At 52.1% G+C, this 20,836-nt stretch overlaps 1 protein-coding gene across 1 annotated transcript; it reads left to right on the top strand.

The window, feature by feature from the left end:
- Window positions 1–2,408: 2,408 nt before the first annotated feature.
- LOC144115829 (uncharacterized) lies at window positions 2,409–4,738 on the top strand. Its single transcript, XM_077650330.1, has one exon. The coding sequence runs from the start codon at window positions 2,555–2,557 to the stop codon at window positions 4,640–4,642; it is 2,088 nt and encodes a 695-aa protein (XP_077506456.1). The 5' UTR covers window positions 2,409–2,554; the 3' UTR covers window positions 4,643–4,738.
- The last annotated feature ends 16,098 nt before the right edge of the window (window positions 4,739–20,836 follow it).

Raw genomic sequence — 20,836 nt, forward strand, 5'->3', positions numbered from 1 at the left:
AAATAAAGCCAAAAAAATTTGTTTTTGCATGGAAAACTCCTTAGCCATATTAAACTATTTTTCGCAAGTATATCTACATAATACTATTAGAAGTAGCGCAAGGCTTGCCTGCAAGCGAGTTCATGATTAAGCAAATGTGGTGTTTATCATAAACGTCGTGTTTTATTTTTTTCTCAAAGCATAGCAGTATCGGGAAAATAACAACACGCAAAAAACATCGCACAATAAACTCACTCAGTAATGATATGCATTCAGCAGTGCATATAGGTACAGCTCACGACATTTTCACTAAACACAATAAAATAAATACACTACAATAAATTCCAAGACAAACTCTAGTACAGAGGTTGCGGCTAGACAAGATATAGCACAATAGACGGAAGTAGTCTAGAGAGGGATCTCAGGCATCGTGACCTGATTCGAAGGGGAAAAGTTTGGCCCATACATGGTCAGTGACCTTCAAATTCATCAGTATCATGCCTGACCATGGAGACGAACTTTCGTCGAGCCCTAGCATATATGTGTTCCCATTGATGTCTGAGCTGGCATTATCTTTGTTGTCCCTACCGTCATCAAACGCAGCCACCGAACAAATGTTCAGCCAGGTCTCGTTCACTATAAAACCTACCTGCGAAATAGAATGTAGATCTATAACAAGACTTTGCAAGCGCTCCTCCATGTACGTGAAGTTTGGTATGGCCGGGAATGGAGGCTGCTAGGATTTTAAACCGGCCAAGAATTTTTGTCCCGTCTCAGCCCTAAGACTTAGCTGAGCATTTGTTTGACGGCTGCGTTTGATGACGGCAGTGACAACAAAGAGAGTGCCAGCTCAGACATCAATGGGAAAGTCCGTCTGGAGGCATGATATACTGATGAATTTGAAAGTCACTGACCATGTCCAGGTTACGATAGACGTTTCTGAACCCATACGTACGGCTCATCATCTCGACATGCGCGGTCATGTGACCTTCAACTTCATCAGCGGGAACGTCTATCGGCTTTCCAACATTTTTTGCATTTATCACGCAGAACCGGGTATTGTCTGACAGATCGTCAACTTTCGTTTGAGCACGCGATTGTCAGATTCGATTGCATAAATTGACTTTGTTGCTACGAAATCACCGAATGGACAATAGACAAAACCGATGGAGTTCGGGTCGGCGCCGGTCACTCAGAAGCTTTAGGTTCGCAGTAATGCCTCTTCAGCTCACATTTAATGCAGGAAAAAAAAGAAGAAACGCTGCGGCACCTATCCAGCAGGAAACGTTTGTCAGAGATGCTGATCAGGGGAAGATATTTCGGGGCTGTCTAGAAAAAACCCTACCGCATGCCCTGAAATGTAACATATGTGCTGCTCCCATTCGGTGTTGTCGTTCTGCGTAGCTGCACGCAACTCAGCGTTTTCGCAAAAGAATTGGCGTAGTTACCGTACGGTAGAGCTAAAGCTCGCCGGACAGGGGCCGGGGTCTTCCACCGAAGCCCTTGTTCATTCGCTCAAATTAATTTCACCGATTACAAATCCAACAAAAGGCAACTTTTGATCATCGGTGTATATTTCCATATGTATTCTTTCTGCGTAGCAGCGTTCTCTACTTTTCAATGCACCGAATAAAGCGGCCTTCCAGTATAGCCAATTTATTCACAATTTTTCGCAAGGCAGGTGCTATGCTGAGCCAACTTGACGCACACAAGCCGTTAGGTGTATGCGGGAAGATAAGATGTCTAGCACGGCCGCCATCACCTCGGACTATATTACGAATAATCAGCGGCGTCACATGAGGCCGGCGTACGTTTCTCCGTACTCATGCTGCCGTTTTGGAGTACCTGTGCTTCATTTGAAAGCCTGACGTAAAGGATTCTAGTACATTATATGAAAAGCAGTCAATGTGGGGGTAGCCCACGCACTTTAGGACCACGCTAGAACCACGCATTTTGTGCCTTGAGTTTTGTGTAAAGGCTGTTGGGCTGATGCCCCGTCTGTCCCGAGGCCCACACAATATTTCACGACAAGTTTTCTACCAGCTATCAGCGCTTAAATAGAGAAAATAGCCTCGATCTGCATCGATCACTGGCACAAAGCCGAGAAAGGCTGTAAACAAATCACAAAAAATATAAATTACAGACAGTGACTACATTTGCTCCGGCAACTACAGTAGAGTGTAGCTCTCACTGGAGTGGATGGATGAGCGAGTCAAGGAGGCTATATGACCTGAACAGTTATTAGCGAGTGGTGGTAAATATGGAGGTGCGGCACGACCGTATTTTAGACGCATTCTACTAAGACGTGCCGCTGCGGCCACTTATTTTCTCCGTGAATTAAAAATAAAAACAACTCAACTATTTTTTTTATTTACTAAAGATAGTTACCTAATATAATACCGAATAATTCGCAACCGGAGGTCTTTTTTATGCACAGTGTTAACGCCTTTTTGTGATGTTTGTGCTTTTGTGCGCTGCGAGTATCTTCATTGTTAGGCCTCTTTTCGTTTTTAACTGTAGCTCTGAGCGGTTAGGTTTGTTGATTGTTCGTCACTCTGATCTTTAGCGCTCCGTCATGAGCATGGAGACGGAGGTCATGAGCAAGTGGCGGAGGTACCGTATCATCGAAAAAGAGTACAGGGAACTTTTAGGAGAGCTCGGTATCCGACGGCCACCGTCTACGCATCTGAAATCCTCCGGAAGCAAGAGAACGGGCGGCGAAGCGGCCTTGGACGTCGTCAGCGCCCCTCCACTCCCGCTACCGTCCGGAGCAAGCAAACGGCCGAATAGCGAAGCCTACGCAAGCGGCGCTTGCGCTAGTGGCAGCGGACGAGCTACTTCGTCGCTACCTGCAGACCCGTCGATGCCATCTGTTCAGAGCGAGCTCAACGAGCAGGCTTATGTGTCCGAGAGTTGCGCTGAAAGCCTTTCTAGCGAGCATACCGCTACCTCGTGCGACTCAAGCGATGAGACCTCGTCCACGAACAGCCTTACTGCTGAGAACGTGGAAATGGGCCAGCCTCGTGAGGAGTCTCCTGAGCTTTGTTATCGCCATCTCTCGACAGCGCAGGAGTTAGCTAGCATAGCTAGCAAGCACAATTTGACGCACGCCTGCATCAACGATTTGCTGGACTTCTGCCGTCGGCGTGGGATTGTAGAGCTCCCGAAAGATGCAAGGACCATCATGCAGACGGAGCGGAAAGCTAATTTAGAACACGGCGACTCGTTTGTGCATTTTGGCCTTGCTGAGGGAATTCAGCATGCTGTTGGCCAAGGACCAGCGCCTGAGAATGTCGAGCTGCACGCAAATATTGATGGGCTGCCTCTGCATAGGAGTAGCCAGACTGCACTCTGGCCAATTCTGTGCAGAGTAATTAACATCAAGAAATCTGAACCATTTATGGTCAGTGCGTACTGCGGTGCAGGGAAACCTCCGTGCCTCCAGGAATACCTCAGGCCTTTCATTGATGAAGTGCGCAACCTTAGTTGCAACGGACTGATGGTGAAAGGGGTGCACGTCAATGTGTGCTTAAAAGCCGTGATCTGTGACGCTCCAGCAAGGAGTTTCGTGAAGGCAATCACTGGCCACACAGGCTATCATGCCTGTGAACGTTGCAGCCAAAAAGGGCACTATCTGGAAAACAGGATGACTTTCCCTGACCTGCATGCACCACAGCGAACAGACTCCTCTTTTCGTTCGCAAGAGGATCGGCGCCATCACACTGGTGTTTCACCATTTACATCTCTGAACGTAGATATGGTGAAATGCTTTCCTACAGAGTATATGCATTTAGTCTGTTTGGGGGTTATGCGGCGGCTCCTTAGGAATTGGATATGCAAGGGGCACGCTGCCAGGCTGAGCCGGGCTGACAGGAGTGCACTCAACGACAAGCTGCGAGAAGCAGCAACTGCATTTCCAAAGTACTTTCAGAGGAAACCAAGGGGCACCGAAGAACTCGACAGATGGAAGGCCACAGAGTTCAGGACTTTTTTACTATACCTGGGGCCTGTTCTCCTGAAATCCATCCTGCCTGATGAGCTTTATAAGCATTTTTTATATTTGCATGTATCTGTTAGGGTACTTGCCTCTCCTCAGCATCACAGAGACCTCAACCAGTTTGCTCACGACCTGCTGCGGTACTTTGTGCAAGAATTTGGCAGACTGTACGGACAAAAACAACTCGTGTACAATGTGCACACCCTTGCACACTTGGCAGAGCAATGCCTGGAGCATGGCACTGTCGATGAGTTCAGTGCATTTCCATTTGAAAGTTACCTAGGAAAGGTAAAGAAGAGACTGCGGACGACAAATAAGCCTCTGGCGCAACTCAGCCGACGAATGTCAGAGGTGAGGGCGTGCACACCGCTCTCTACAGGACAAGTGGGTGGTGACGTGAAAGTCGGTGACTGCTTTCTGGTGGATAACTGCGCTGTAGTCATTGTTGATCTCCTGGGGGGCAATGCCAAAGCTGGCATCTTGCCAAATGGCAGAGAGTTTTTTAGAGTCCCAATTGACTCTTCAAGGATGGACGTGCGTCGCTACAGTGCTCTTGGTCAAGAAACCAAAATCTGGCCCATTTCGTACATCAAGAATAAAGTTCGATGTATAAAGCTTCAGTACAAGAGGGGGCATGTCGTTTTCCCTTTGCTTCACCTTCAGTGAGGCTTTACATTTCTGTGGTGCCTGAAGGATTATGTGCCTCTATTAAGATAGCTGCAGATTGCAGCATCTTGCTTGAAGTGTTAATTGGTGCTGAAGACAGCAACGTCTACATCACCATCCTTTGCATGGTTTGGATTTGGTTGTATGGGGCTTAACATCCCATAGCGACTCAGGCTATGACAGACGCCATAGTTGAGGGGTCCAGAAATTTCGACCGCCATGCAGTTCTTTAACATGCACTGACATCGCACTGTACAAAGGCCTCTATAGTATTCAATGCTCATCAAAATGTGACTGCTGCAGCCCGGATGGAATCTGAATCTTTCAAGTCGGCAGCCAAGCACCATAACCACTGAGCCACCGTTGCATACTAGATCTGCATTGAAGCACTTGGAATTTCATCTTTTGGGGAACATCAACTTTGAAGCTATAATGGCCCTCTTCAGGGCCACCCAAATTTACTGGCAGGATCGTTGCTGCGCCTCCAGAAACTCCAGAACCCTCTTGTTCCCGTGAGCGCCTGCCTGTTTAATGAGTAGTAACAGTCAATCAGCATTATATAATCGTGTCATTCATGCTCCTGTTATTACCCCTATTTATGTAACCCCCCCCCTCACACAATACTCCATGCTTGGAGCCTGTGAGGCAACGTGAATAAATAAATAATAAATAAATAAATAAAAAAGTATACTCTCAACTTGTTAGTATATAAGAGACTGCAGAGTAGTGGGCAAAGAAAGATATTGAGAATGCAAGGCTGAATTAACACGCATTTATGTTAAATGTTAGGTAAGACTAGTGCATGCAGCTTAACTGCTTGTAAGTGATGCATTACTGACATGATTACAAAAAAGATAATATGGAAATTTAACTTGACAAACCTAGAGTTCAAACATCATAGGAGAGAAGGGATGCTCACTCACCTCTGGAAGCCACTTCATGGCACGGAAAGTTGTTGCATCGAATAATAAGTTTGAAATGACCTGCTTCTAAGCAGTGCACCACTTCTTAGTGTCCACCAGCAAAAACGGATTTCTGTCACTATGTAGTGAAGTGGCATCTGCTGTGATAAGCGCCCTTAATTGTTTGTGTCCCCTGCAGCTCTTTTCTCATGCCACCTAATTTCGGGCTGCTAAGATGAGCCTATAAAACTGCACACTTAACTTTCGTAAATGCAGTTTCACCCATGTTGTAAATATGCTGAGGATGAAGTGCATCAACACTTGGTACGAGCCACACCAGAAAGTAGATCTGTTTCTAGGAAGGAGCTCCCTTCAAACACTTGTTTCAATGCAGTCTTTGAATTACGTCACTTAATTAGCACGAGACACATCATATTTTCAGCACTTTAATTTAACATGACTATATATTGCTTTAAAAAGAAATTGAATAATCTAGCTGTGTAACCATATATATGTCTGCTCATGACATGAGGCTTGGGCTATTTATACTGAATAAAAGTACCATACAGCATCAGGTTTGTAGCAAAAAATTCGAAGCTGCTGCTACTTTAAGGAATGCCAAGGACAAATCTGATGGATTACTGCTGTCTGAAAACAAAAAAGATACTTACACATCATAACGCTTTAAAAGGGAAGTTGCAAAAATTTAGATACATTTGCTGTCATCATTAGAGATTTTTGCAAGAAAAGTGTAGTTAAAAAAGACGGGTTCTTTCACTGGATCTGTGGTGATGCGCCATTCAATTATAAATGGTAGTTAGCAGTTTTTTTTGCTATTGTTATGAATTGAGAGAGGACAAAAATTTAAAATTATGATTTTATCTGCAAGAACTAACAACACAGAAAGCAAGAGCCTTGGAATCGATTATAAGAAAGCAATAGGTTGAAGTCATATCCTCCATGCCCCTTTAAAGCTGGTGCTTCTGCCGTACGTGTTGTTTTCATTTCGCCAAAAGGAGGCACACAGAGGTGCCATATTCTTCTTTGTCCTTAATGACTGAACTGGATCCACCGTTTGTGGGCATAAAAGGGGCCAAGTGTGTTTCCAGTCCAGCCCTTTACATGCATTTTATGCAGTGGTAAACTGGCTGCATGGTGGCTGGTCGACAATTAATGGTTTGTTAGTTGTCAAACTCCTGGCAATAGTCTTATAAGCCTGAGAATAATTTCCATTTACACTTATAGCTTGATTAGAGTTGCAGTCTAGGCAAGTTGGTAGACAATCACACTTCTTCGAAACATGAAAAAAAAAACTTGCACATAAAGCCTACTCACAGTTAACTGGTTATTGCAACGAGAAACTTGGTGAAGAAGGAACCGAGTATGTGAAACACTTGGCTTTGCAGCCAAGCATTACAAAAAAAGATAAATACATAAGAATAGAAGAAAAGTTACTTTGATCTCACTCGCTTAATGCATGAGCAGTCAAGGAATTTCTGAATCTGAGAGTGCAGTGGGAATTAAGGGGCTTTTATGCTTGTGCTGCCTCCTTTTGAGACATGAAATGCCTTAGCTCTTTCATGAACTTTGTTTGTGCTTAAAGATGAGTTATTGTTCCTGAGAGCACTCGCATAGCAATTTTTCATTCATCAAATTTTTTCTGGGCTCATTAAGCCTAGGGTTGAAAGATCAGGCTTTTAGGTTTCTTCTTTGATACCATTTTTGCTGCAGTAAAAACTGAGAGTGCACTTCCTTCTGCATACAGGTATGCCTATACTGTCATTTTTTTCACACTGCAAAAAGTTAGAGAGCTCATTGTGCATTTTCTACCATTTACCTTGAGAACGCAGGAAATGGCTATGTGTTGTTGGAGTTAATGTGGTAGTGTAACTTGCTTTTACACCACAATTTCTTGGTCGTGAGATGATCGACGGTCCTATGGACACCCGTTCAGGTTATTGAGATTACTTGAACTATTGCAACAGGAAACGATAGGTTATGCTACTAGCTCATGTCATTAATAATACATATTGTTTTGCTTTCTCCTCGATCTTTTTATCCCCTCACCCCTTTCCCCGGCCCCTGGTTAACCTATCTTCCTTTCCTCCTCCTCGTCCTCCTCGATTTGCTTTGCATATTTGTTGTAGTTCTTTTCCAGAAAATTGAAAACTTCAGGGGTACGTTTCTTTATTCAAACATGTGCAGCCTTCATACCTGCCTAACACGTACCATCCCGATCTAATTTAGGCGCTGGTCATTGAAAAAAACAAAAACAGTACCAGCATCCCACTACAACAACAATCCATTTATTATTTGATTATGTTCCAATGATTGCAACATTCCATGAACGAGAATTTAGTAAAGAGAAGAGGGGCACAAAAGACAAGCCAAAATAAGACTGAAGAAAAGTTTGTGGACATGCAATTCTAGCCTGCCAAGAGCAAGTGCAAATAGTAGCTGGCCTTTGCCATGATGTATATCTATAGGGTCACCTCGCTCTGTAAAGTTTAGCACATTCTGAAGTAGGCTTGGGTTGACTATTTAATTAAGGATGTTTGAATGAAGGATCTTTTATGTGTATTGAAAGTGAAAAATAAAGAGAATATCCTGGTGAAGGCATTCGCGTACTATAATTTTGCATCTAGAAATAGTGTGACTTCACTCTTGCATTTAAAGTTGAGGAATTAGTACAACAGTGAATATTTGGCACAGCACTAAAGTTAAATACAGCCTTGAAGTGTGGTGCATGGCCTAAGTGAAGAATTGTACAGCTCAAGAGATTTTTATAGTCATTGCCATACATATTATGCCTAGTGGAAGAAAAAGGGTCGTACCATATCAGTTGCGTGCAACTATAGCCTGGTCTTATGCTAGTCCAAATTGCTACTCTCTATATTTGCAGTTTTCAAAAGCTCGTTTCCGTAGCTGTCTGTCACCTTCAGCCACTTCAGGAAATCAATATCTGTTCTGTGTATAAGATAGTGTATATCCTTATTTAATTATTGTGCTGTCGTATTTGGACTATGCGGGTATTACAAGCATATTTGTTCCTGACCATTGCAGAAGCAGTAAATTGTACAGAAATGGAGAAAGGTAATTAAAGTACTTTAAATCTGATATATCGTAGATGTTAGTACTTTGGAGTATGTAACTCCTCCAACCCTATAGCACAAAGGCTGAGGTCTGTGAAGCATAAAGCCATGTGATGAGATATCCAAACTGTATAAGTAATTAGATTGCAGGATAATTTTATTTATGACAGCAGTGTTCTGTGAATGTCAGTGACAATGCAATCAGCATCATGCTGTATTGCGTGAACTGGTACTATACCTAACTGACTATACTAATGCGTGAAGTAACAATTTTGTATTGCACAGGCCAATAAAAGATATGAAAAATACGAAATGCTCTCAACTCTATACTCCTAAATTTTCTCCCATACTGCTGATGTTGTATATATTTCATTGCAATAGCAACAGTTCGTTTGGTGTGAACAGTCACATGCAAGCCTTTGCAAGTATGTCGACACTGGCGCAATAGTAGGCAGAGTGGCTAAATTTTGCTCTTGGGCATACACATTTGATATAGTCGTGCACCTCCATGGCTTTATGCTGTGTAACCCACAACATAAGGTATTGCATTTGCTTTGCTGAACAAATGTCAGTGAAAGGCTCAGCAATAACCACTGATGTGTTTACTTAAGATAATGAAATATAATAGCATTGCTTTACTTTGCTATACTTTTTGAGTAACTATATATACAACAGAATTGTGAATGATAACAGCTATTTATAATCCGCTAGCAAATTTGGAATGTTTCAACGAGAGAAAGGTGAAAGATGAATATGCATATGTATATATATATTGTTGCGCACAGCGATGAACGGGACGACATCGGTTTTAAGAAGCCGTCTCGTCCTTTTCCTTTCCAATTTCATGGTGTCTCATCACAGGTCGATCGTGTAAATTTCCCGTGTGCGCTGGTACAGTGCGAGCTGCTTCGATGCGTGAACTATAGTGTTTTTAAGAGAGATCTATTTTAAGGAGAAAGCCTTTAATGGGTCATCATTGTCCGTCCTGCCGCGAAATCTGTCCCACTATAGAAGTCAATAAATAAATGACAACTCGCTAAAAAAAAAAAAAACTTTTTGTGCACGGCGGGATTCGAACCACCATCCTTGAGTTCAGCAGCCGAGCATACTACCCACTACACTACTTCTTTCCAACACGGAATCGGTTCTACTTCTCAAATTATTCTGTGCCTACACTAATATATGACGCCGGAGAGTGCGGAAAGGCGCCGAATCAGACGGATATGCCTCCCAAACACCCTCCAATGTCTCCAGAATAATATTCAAAATAATTGTGTACTTAACATCTTAACCACACATCAGTGACACAAGCAGCAACACCGCGCTCAAGGCATTCGACTACCGCACTTAGGTCAACAAAGTGTGCGCCCTCCTGAATTTTTTGCATATCTTGCTAACGCCGGCTGTGTACACTGCAGTCGTGATTTTTTCCCCCAAATTCTCGAAATTCATATGGAAAACGCGACGGCTGAGGCCATATATAGCTTGCGGCGATGCTAATCAGAATAAGCTGAAAATTGCTTATAAACCCTTCGCTTGGAATCGATCGAGTGAACTAGACCATCTGCACCACACATATCATTCTCTTAAGAGACATTCGTCATTGAAGATACGTGTTCCTGCCAAGCAGTTTATTCATTCCACTTAAAATGAGTGCGCTGCAGGCTCTCCCGTATTGCGCGTGTGCTGTGCACGGAGTCTCACGGACAAAGAATTAATTTTCTTGATTACCAATTAGCGCGCACACACGCGTATGTATAATCGACCCATTTCCTATGGTTCGCGCCAGCCCGCATTGTTTACATATCGGGATTTGTGAGAGATTTTTAAAGAACTAACGCGCATATATATTATAGTTCGATCTTTCGATCGATTTGCCTAAGATTTTTGTGTAAATCCAATAACTGCCCCAAGCAAATCCTCATGGATTATCACCCACAAATTTCGTGGGTGATAATAAATGCACTGGAATGGTGGAGAATTAGTGGCAAACAATGACCGATATCGTTCTGCCTATTGAAGTGGCGTTGCCAATCCTGGGGAAATACTACACAACGAGGGGCCATTAATGGAAATGTAACAGAGTGGCACTGCCTATATGGGGAAAATAGTGACCATCCAGGGCCATTATTGGGAATGTAACTGAGTGGTAATGACAATATGGGGAAAATAATGGTCAAATGGGGCCATTATTGGATATGTAACTGAGTGGCAAAGCCATTATGGGGAAAATAATGGCCAACTGGGGCCATTATTGGGAATGTAACTGAGTGGCAAAGCCATTATGGGGGACATAGTGGCCAACTGGGGATATTATTGGAAATGTAAGTGAGTGGCAATGCCCATATCGGGAAAATACTGCCAAGCTTGGGCCATTGCTGGCGATGTAACTAAGCGGCACTGCCAATATCGGGGACACATAGAACATGTGGGGCCATCATTGGAACTGTCGGAAAGAGGCATTGCCTATATTGGGGTAATAGTGGTGATGGTGGTCCTATGTAGGACCACCATTTGCCATCACAATCCCAATATTGGGCCAATGGCTTGTGCTGCCTGGGTTCTGCCTGCTGCTGCTGCTTGCTGCTGCTGCTGTTTGCTGCTTGCTGCTGCTGCTTGCTGCTGCTGCTGCTGCTTGCTGCTGCTGCTGCTGCTTGCTGCTGCTGCTTGATGGTGATGCTTGCTGCTGCTGCTTGCTGCTGCTGCTTGCTGCTGCTGCTACCTGCTGCTGCTTGCTGCTGCTGCTTGCTGCTGCTGCTTGCTGCTGGTGCTTGCGGCTGCTGCTTGCTGCTGCTGCTTGCTGCTTGCTGCTGCTTTCTGCTGCTGCTGCTTGCTGCTGCTACTGCTGCTGCTTGCTGCTGCTGCTGCTTGCTGGTGCTGCTGCTTGCTGCTGCTTGCTGCTGCTGCTGCTTGCTGCTGCTGCTGCTTGCTGCTGCTGCTGCTTGCTGCTGCTGCTGATGCTGCTGCTTTCAGCTGCTGCTGCTTGTAGCTGCTGCTGCTTGCTGCTGCTGCTTGCTGCAGCTGCTTGCTGCTGCTGCTGCCTGCTGCTGCAGCCTGGTGCTGCTGCCTGCTGCTGCTGGCTGCCTACTGGTGCTGGCTGCCTACTGCTGCAGCCTGCTGCTGCTGCTTGCTGCTGCTGCTGCTGCCTGCTGCTGCTGCCTGCTGCTGCTGCCTGCTGCTGCCTGCTGCTGCTGCCTGCTGCTGCTGGCTGCCTACTGCTGCTGGCTGCCTACTGCTGCTGCCTGCTGCTGCTGCCTGCTGCTGCTGCCTGCTGCTGCTGCTGCCTGCTGCTGCTGCTGCTTGCTGCTGCTGCTTGCTGCTGCTGCTTGCTGCAGCTGCTTGTTGCTGCTGCTTGCTGCTGCTGCCTGCTGCTGCTGCCTGCTGCTGGTGCCACTGCTGCTGCCTGCTGCTGCTACCTGCTTCTGCTGCCTGGTGCTGCAGCCTGCTCCTGCTGCCTGCCGCTGCTGTCTGCTGCTGCTGCCTGCAGCTGCTGCCTGCTGCTGCTGGCTGCCTACTGCTGCTGGCTGCCTACTGCTGCTGCCTGCTGCTGCTGCCTGCTTCTGCTCCTGCTGCTTGCTGCTGCTGCTGTTGCTGCTGCTGCTTGCTGCTGCTGCTTGCTGCTGCTGCTGCTTGCTGCTGCTGCTTGTTGCTGCTGCTGCTTGCTGCTGCTGCTGCTGCTTGCTGCTCCTGCTGCTGCTTGCTGCTGCTGCTTGCTGCTGCAGCTTGGTGCTGCTACTTGCTGCTGCTGCTTGCTGCTGCTGCTGCTTGCTGCTGCTGCTTGCTGCTGCTGCCTGCTGCTGCTGCCTGCTGCTGCTGCCTGCTGCTGCTGGCTGCCTACTGCTGCAGCCTGCTGCTGCTGCTTGCTGCTGCTGCCTGCTGCTGCTGCTTGCTGCTGCTGCCTGCTGCTGCTGCTGCTGCTGCTTGTTGCTGCTGCTGATTGCTGCTGCTTACTGCTGCTGCTTGCTGCTGCTGCTGCTACTGCTTGCTGCTGGTGCTGCTTGCTGCTGCTGTTTGTTGCTGCTGCTGCTTGTTGCTGCTACTGCTTGCTGCTGCTGCTGCTGCTTGCTGCTGCTGCTACTCTGGCTGCTGCTGCTTGCTGCTGCTGCTGCTGCCTGCTGCTGCTGCCTGGTGCTGGTGCTTGCTGCTGCTGCCTGCTGCTGCTGGCTGCCTACTGCTGCTTGATGCTGCTGCTGCTTGCTGATGCAGCTTGCTGCTGCTGCTTGCTGCTGCTGGTTGCTGCTGCTTGCTGCTGCTGCTTGCTGCTGCTGCTTGCTGCTGCTGATTGCTGCTGCTGATTGCTGCTGCTGCTTGCTGCTGCTGCTTGCTGCTGCATGTTGCTGCTGCTGCTGCTTGCTGCTGCTGCTTGTTGCTGCTGCTGCTTGTTGCTGCTGCTGCTTGTTGCTGCTGGTGCTTGCTGGTGCTGCTGCTGCTGCTTGTTGCTGCTGCTTGCTGCTGCTGCTGCAGCATGCTGCTGCTGCTTGCTGCTGCTGCTGCTGCTGCTGCTTGCTGCTGCTTGCTGCTGCTGCTTGCTGCTGCTGCTGCTGCCTGGTGCTGCTGCCTGCTGCTGCTGCCTGCTGCTGCTGGCTGCCTACTGAGGCTGGCTGCCTACTGCTGCTGCCTGCTGCTGCCGAATGCTGCTGCTGGCTGCCTACTGCTGCTGGCTGCCTACTGCTGCTGCTTGCTGCTGCTCTCTGCTGCTGCTGCCTGCTGCTGCCACCTGCTGCTGCTGCTTGCTGCCGGATGCTGCTGCTTGCTGCTGCTGCTGCTACTGCTTGCTTCTGGGGCTGCTTGCTGCTGCTGCTGCTGCTTGTTGTTGCTGGTGCTTGTTGCTGTTGCTTGCTGCTGCTGCTGCTGCTTGCTTGCTGCTGCTGCTGCTGCTGCTGCTGCTTGCTGCTGCTGCTTGCTGCTGCTTGCTGCTGCTGCCTGCTGCTGCTGGCTGCCTACTGCTGCTGCTTGCTGCTGCTGCTTGCTGCTGCTGCTGCTTGATACTGCTGCTTGCTGCTGCAGCTTGCTGCTGCTGCTTGCTGCTGTTGCTTGCTGCTGCTGATTGCTGCTGCTGCTTGCTGCTGCTGCTACTCTTGCTGCTGCTGCTTGCTGCTGCTGCTTGTTGCTGCTGCTGCTGCTTGCTGCTGCTGCTGCTGCTGCCTGCTGCTGCTGCCTGGTGCTGCTGCTTGATGCTGCTGCCGGCTGCTGCTGCTTGCTGCTGCTGCCTGCTGCTGCTGGCTGCCTACTGCTGCTGCTTGCTGCTGCTGCTTGATGCTGCTGCTTGCTGCTGCTTGCTGCTGTTGCTTGCTGCTGCTGATTGCTGCTGCTGCTGCTGCTGCTTGCTGCTGCTGCTAGCTGCTGCTGCTTGCTGCTGCTGCTGCTGCTTGCTGCTGCTGCTTGCTGCTGCTGCTTGTTGCTGCTGCTGCTTGTTGCTGCTGCTGCTGCTTGCTGCTGCTGCTGCTTGCTGCTGCTGCTGCTGCTGCTGCTTGCTGCTGCTGCTGCTGCTGCTGCTGCTGCTGCATGCTGCTGCTGCTGCTGCTTGCTGCTGCTGCTGCTGCTGCTGCCTGCTGCTGCTGCCTAGTGCTGCTGCCTGCTGCTGCTGCCTGCTGCTGCTGCCTGCTGCTGCTGGCTGCCTACTGAGGCTGGCTGGCTACTGCTGCTGCCTGCTGCTGCCGAATGCTGCTGCTGCTGCTTGCTGCTGCTCTCTGCTGCTGCTGCTTGCTGCTGCTGCCCGCTGCTGCCGCCTGCTGCTGTTGCTTGCTGCTGCTGATTGCTGCTGCTCCTTGCTGCTGCTGCTTGCTGCTGCTTGTTGCTGCTGCTGCTGCTGCTTGCTGCTGCTGCTTGTTGCTGCTGCTGCTGCTTGCTGCTGCTGCTGCTGCTTGCTGCTGCTGCTGCTTGCTGCTGCTGCTGCTTGCGGCTGCTGCTGCTGCTGCTGCTGCTGCTGCTGCTGCTGCTGCTGCTGCTGCTGCTGCTTGCTGCTGCTGCTGCTGCTGCTGCTGCTGCTTGCTGCTGCTGCTGCTGCTTGCTGCTGCTGCTTGCTGCTGCCTGCTGCTGCTGCCTGCTGCTGCTGCCTGCTGCTGCTGCCTGCTGCTGCTGGCTGCCTACTGAGGCTGGCTGCCTACTGCTGCTGCCTGCTGCTGGCGAATGCTGCTGCTGGCTGCCTACTGCTGCTGCCTGCTGCTGCTGCTTGCTGCTGCTTGCTGCTGCTGCCTGCTGCTGCTGCTTGCTGCCGGATGCTGCTGCTTGCTGCTGCTGCTTGCTGCTGCTTGCTGCTGCTGCTACTGCTTGCTGCTGCTGCTGCTGCTTGCTGCTGCTGCTGCTGCTGCTTGCTGCTGCTGCTTGCTGCTGCTGCTTGCTGTTGCTGCCTGCTGCTGCTGCCTGGTGCTGCTGCCTGCTGCTGCTGCCTGCTTCTGCTGGCTGCCTACTGAGGCTGGCTGCCTACTGCTGCTGCCTGCTGCTGCCGAATGCTGCTGCCGGCTGCCTACTGCTGCTGGCTGCCTACTGCTGCTGCCTGCTGCTGCTTGCTGCTGCTGCTGGTTGCTGCTGCTGCTTGCTGCTGCTGCCTGCTGCTGCTTGCTGCTGCTGCTGGTTGCTGCTGCTGCTGCTTGCTGCTGCTGCCTGGTGCTGCTGCCTGCTGCTGCTGCCTGCTGCTGCTGGCTGCCTACTGAGGCTGGCTGCCTACTGCTGCTGCCTGCTGCTGCCGAATGCTGCTGCTGACTGCCTACTGCTGCTGGCTGCCTACTGCTGCTGCCTGCTGCTGCTCCTTGCTGCTGCTCTCTGCTGCTGCTGCCTGCTGCTGCCACCTGCTGCTGCTGCTTGCTGCCGGATGCTGCTGCTTGCTGCTGCTGCTGCTTGCTGCTGCTGCTGCTACTGCTTGCTGCTGGTGCTGCTTGCTGTTGCTGTTTGTTGCTGCTGCTGCTTGTTGCTGCTGCTGCTTGCCGCTGCTGCTGCTTGCTGCTGCTGCTGCTGCTTGCTGCTGCTTGCTGCTGCTGCTGCTGCTGCTTGCTGCTGCTGCTGCTACTCTTGCTGCTGCTGCTTGCTGCTGCTGCTACTGCTTGCTGCTGGTGCTGCTTGCTGCTGCTGCTGCTGCTTGTTGCTGCTGCTGCTTGTTGCTGTTGCTTGCTGCTGCTGCTGCTTGCTGCTGCTGTTGCTTGCTGCTGCTGCTGCTGCTTGCTGCTGCTGCTTGCTGCTGCTGCTTGCTGCTGCTGCTTGCTGCTGCTGCTTGCTGCTGCTGCTACTCTTGCTGCTGCTGCTTGCTGCTGCTGCTTGTTGCTGCTGCTTGTTGCTGCTGCTGCTGCTTGCTGCTGCTGCTGCTGCCTGCTGCTGCTGCCTGGTGCTGCTGCTTGCTGCTGCTGCCTGCTGCTGCTGCTTGCTGCGGCTGCCTGCTGCTGCTGGCTGCTTACTGCTCCTGCTTGCTGCTGCTGCTTGATGCTGCTGCTTGCTGCTGCAGCTTGCTGCTGCTGCTTGCTGCTGTTGCTTGCTGCTGCTGAATGCTGCTGCTGCTTGCTGCTGATGCTTGCTGCTGCTGCTAGCTGCTGCAGCTGCTGCTTGCTGCTGCTGCTTGCTGCTGCTGCTTGTTGCTGCTGCTGCTTGTTGCTGCTGCTGCTGCTTGCTGCTGCTGCTGCTGCTTGCTGCTGCTGCTGCTTGCTGCTGCTGCTGCTGCATGCTGCTGCTGCTGCTGCTTGCTGCTGCTGCTTGGTGCTGCGGCTGCCTGCTGCTGCTGCCTAGTGCTGCTGCCTGCTGCTGCTGCCTGGTGCTGCTGCTTGCTGATGCTGGCTGCCTACTGAGGCTGGCTGCCTACTGCTGCTGCCTGCTGCTGCCGAATGCTGCTGCTGGCTGCCTACTGCTGCTGCTGCTTGCTGCTGCTCTCTGCTGCTGCTGCTTGCTGCTGCTGCCTGCTGCTGCTGCTTGCTGCTGCTGCAGCTTGCTGCTGCTGCTGCTGCTGCTGCTTGCTGCTGCTGCTGCTTGCTGCTGCTGCTTGCTGCTGCAGCTTGGTGCTGCTACTTGCTGCTGCTGCTTGCTGCTGCTGCTGCTGCTTGCTGCTGCTGCTGCTTGCTGCTGCTGCTGCTGCTTGCTGCTGCTTGCTGCTGCTGCTGCCTGCTGCTGCCTGCTGCTGGCTGCCTACTGTTGCTGGCTGCCTACTGCTGCAGCCTGCTGCTGCTGCTTTCTGCTGCTGCCTGCTGCTGCTGCTTGCTGCTGCTGCTGCTTGTTGCTGCTGCTTCTGCTGCTTGCTGCTGCTGCTACTCTTGCTGCTGCTGCTTGCTGCTGCTGCTTGTTGCTGCTGCTGCTTGTTGCTGCTGCTGCTTGCTGCTGCTGCTGCTGCTGCTGCTTGCTGCTGCTGCTGCTTGCCGCTGCTGCTGCTTGCTGCTGCTGCTTCTGCTGCTTGCTGCTGCTGCTACTCTTGCTGCTGCTGCTTGTTGCTGCTGCTGCTTGTTGCTGCTGCTGCTTGCTGCTGCTGCTGCCTGCTGCTGCTGCTGCCTGGTGCTGCTGCCTGCTGCTGCTGGCTGCCTACTGCTGCTGCTGCTTGATGCTGCTGCTGCTTGCTGATACAGCTTGCTGCTGCTTGCTGCTGCTGGTTGCTGCTGCTTGCTGCTGCTGCTTGCTGCTGCTGATTGCTGCTGCTGCTTGCTGCTGCTGATTGCTGCTGCTGCTTGCTGCTGCTGCTTGCTGCTGCTTGTTGCTGCTGCTGCTGCTTGCTGCTGCTGCTTGTTGCTGCTGCTGCTTGTTGCTGCTGCTGCTGCTAGCTGCTGCTGCTGCTGCTGCTTGCTGCTGCTGCTGCTGCTTGCTGCTGCTGCTGCTTGCTGCTGCTGCTGCTTGTTGCTGCTGCTGCTTGCTGCTGCTGCTGCTGCTGCTGCTGCTTGCTGCTGCTGCTTGCTGCTGCTGCTGGTTGCTGCTGCTGCTTGCTGCTGCTGCAGCTGCTTGCTGCTGCTGCTGCCTGCTGCTGCTGCCTGGTGCTGCTGCCTGCTGCTGCTGCCTGCTGCTGCTGGCTGCCTACTGAGGCTGGCTGCCTACTGCTGCTGCCTGCTGCTGCCGAATGCTGCTGCTGGCTGCCTACTGCTGCTGGCTGCCTACGGCTGCTGCCTGCTGCTGCTGCTTGCTGCTGCTCTCTGCTGCTGCTGCCTGCTGCTGCCACCTGCTGCTGCTGCTTGCTGCCGGATGCTGCTGCTTGCTGCTGCTGCTGCTACTGCTTGCTGCTGGTGCTGCTTGCTGCTGCTGTTTGTTGCTGCTGCTTGTTGCTGCTGCTGCTTGCTGCTGCTGCTGCTGCTTGCTGCTGCTGCTGCTTGCCGCTGCTGCTTGCTGCTGCTGCTGCTGCTTGCTGCTGCTGCTACTCTTGCTGCTGCTTGCTGCTGCTGCTTGTTGCTGCTGCTTCTTGTTGCTGCTGCTGCTGCTTGCTGCTGCTGCTGCCTGCTGCTGCTGCCTGATGCTGCTGCTTGCTGCTGCTGCCTGCTGCTGCTGGCTGCCTACTGCTGCTGCTTGCTGCTGTTGCTTGATGCTGCTGCTGCTTGCTGATGCAGCTTGCTGCTGCTGCTTGCTGCTGCTGCTTGCTGCTGCTGCTTACTGCTGCTGCTTGCTGCTGCTGCTTGCTGCTGCTGCTTGCTGCTGCTGCTTGCTGCTGCTTGTTGCTGCTGCTGCTGCTTGCTGCTGCTGCTTGTTGCTGCTGCTGCTTGTTGCTGCTGCTGCTTGCTGCTGCTGCTGCTTGCTGCTGCTGCTGCTGCTTGCTGCTGCTGCTGCTTGTTGCTGCTGCTGCTTGCTGCTGCTGCAGCATGCTGCTGCTGCTTCCTGCTGCTGCTGCTTGCTGCTGCTGCAGCTGCTTGCTGCTGATGCTTGCTGCTGCTGCTGCTGCTGCCTGCTGCTGCTGCCTGGTGCTGCTGCCTTGTGCTGCTGCCTGCTGCTGCTGGCTGCCTACTGAGGCTGGCTGCCTACTGCTGCTGCCTGCTGCTGCCGAATGCTGCTGCTGGCTGCCTACTGCTGCTGCTTGCTGCTGCTCTCTGCTGCTGCTGCCTGCTGCTGCCACCTGCTGCTGCTGCTTGCTGCTGCTGCTTGATGCTGCTGCTACTGCTTGCTGCTGGTGCTGCTTGCTGCTGCTGCTGCTTGTTGCTGCTGCTGCTTGTTGCTGTTGCTTGCTGCTGCTCCTGCTTGCTGTTGCTGTTGCTTGCTGCTGCTGTTGCTTGCTGCTGCTGTTGCTTGCTGCTGCTGCTGGTGCTTGCTGCTGCTGCTGCTTGCCGCTGCTCCTGCTTGCTGCTGCTGCTGCTTGCTGCTGCTGTTACTCTTGCTGCTGCTGCTGCTTGCTGCTGCTGCTTGTTGCTGCTGCTGCTGCTTGTTGCTGCTGCTGCTTGCTGCTGCTGCTGCTGCTGCCTGCTGCTGCTGCCTGGTGCTGCTGCTGCCTGGTGCTGCTGCTTGCTGCTGCTGCTGCTTGCTGCTGCTGCCTGCTGCTGCTGGCTGCCTACTGCTGCTGCTTGCGGCTGCTGCTTGCTGCTGCTGCTGCTTGCTGCTGTTGCTTGCTGCTGCTGATTGCTGCTGCTGCTTGCTGCTGCTGCTTGCTGCTGCTGCTTGCTGCTGCTGCTTGTTGCTGCTGCTGCTTGTTGCTGCTGCTGCTGCTGCTGCTTGCTGCTGCTGCTGCTGCTTGCTGCTGCTGCTGCCTGCTGCTGCTGCCTGGTGCTGCTGGCTGCCTACTGCTGCTGCTTGCTGCTGCTGCTTGATGCTGCTGCTGCTTGCTGATACAGCTTGCTGCTGCTGCTTGCTGCTGCTGGTTGCTGCTGCTTGCTGCTGCTTGCTGCTGCTGCTTGCTGCTGCTGCTTGCTGCTGCTGATTGCTGCTGCTTCTTGCTGCTGCTGCTGCTTGCTGCTGCTTGCTGCTGCTGCTTGCTGCTGCTGCCTGCTGCTGCTGCCTGCTGCTGGCTGCCTACTGTTGCTGGCTGCCTACTGCTGCAGCCTGCTGCTGCTGCTTGCTGCTGCTGCTGCCTGCTGCTGCTGCTTGCTGCTGCTGCTGCTGCTTGCTGCTGCTGCTGATTGCTGCTGCTTACTGCTGCTGCTGCTTGCTGCTGCTGCTGCTACTGCTTGCTGCTGCTGTTTGTTGCTGCTGCTGCTTGTTGCTGCTGCTGCTTGCTGCTGCTGCTGCTGCTGCTGCTTGCTGCTGCTGCTGCTTGCCGCTGCTGCTGCTTCCTGCTGCTGCTTCTGCTGCTTGCTGCTGCTGCTACTCTTGCTGCTGCTGCTTGCTGCTGCTGCTAGTTGCTGCTGCTGCTGCTTGTTGCTGCTGCTGCCTGCTGCTGCTGCCTGGTGCTGCTGCCTGCTGCTGCTGGCTGCCTACTGCTGCTGCTTGCTGCTGCTGCTTGCTGCTGCTGCTTGATGCTGCTGCTGCTTGCTGATACAGCTTGCTGCTGCTTGCTGCTGCTGGTTGCTGCTGCTTGCTGCTGCTGCTTGCTGCTGCTGCTTGCTGCTGCTGATTGCTGCTGCTGCTTGCTGCTGCTGCTGCTTGCTGCTGCTGCTTGCTGCTGCTGCTTGCTGCTGCTGCTTGCTGCTGCTGCTTGCTGCTGCTTGTTGCTGCTGCTGCTTGCTGCTGCTGCTTGTTGCTGCTGCTGCTGCTAGCTGCTGCTGCTGATGCTTGCTGCTGCTGCTGCTTGCTGCTGCTGCTGCTTGCTGCTGCTGCTGCTGCTGCTTGTTGCTGCTGCTGCTTGCTTATGCTGCTGCTGCTTGCTGCTGGTGCTGGTTGCTGCTGCTGCTTGCTGCTGCTGCAGCTGCTTGCTGCTGCTGTTTGCTGCTGCTGTTTGCTGCTGCTGCCTGCTGCTGCTGCTGCCTGGTGCTGCTGCCTGCTGCTGCTGCCTGCTGCTGCTGGCTGCCTACTGAGGCTGGCTGCCTACTGCTGCTGCCTGCTGCTGCCGAATGCTGCTGCTGGCTGCCTACTGCTGCTGGCTGCCTACTGCTGCTGGCTGCCTACTGCTGCTGCCTGCTGCTGCTGCTTGCTGCTGCTCTCTGCTGCTGCCTGCTGCTGCCACCTGCTGCTGCTGCTTGCTGCCGGATGCTGCTGCTTGCTGCTGCTGCTGGTGCTGCTTGCTGCTGCTGTTTGTTGCTGCTGCTGCTGCTTGCTGCTGCTGCTGCTGCTGCTTGCTGCTGCTGCTACTCTTGCTGCTGCTGCTTGCTGCTGCTGCTTGTTGCTGCTGCTGCTTGTTGCTGCTGCTGCTGCTTGCTGCTGCTGCTGCTGCCTGCAGCTGCTGCCTG

Source organism: Amblyomma americanum, chromosome 1 (assembly GCF_052857255.1).
Source record: "Amblyomma americanum isolate KBUSLIRL-KWMA chromosome 1, ASM5285725v1, whole genome shotgun sequence".
Taxonomy (NCBI): domain Eukaryota; kingdom Metazoa; phylum Arthropoda; class Arachnida; order Ixodida; family Ixodidae; genus Amblyomma; species Amblyomma americanum.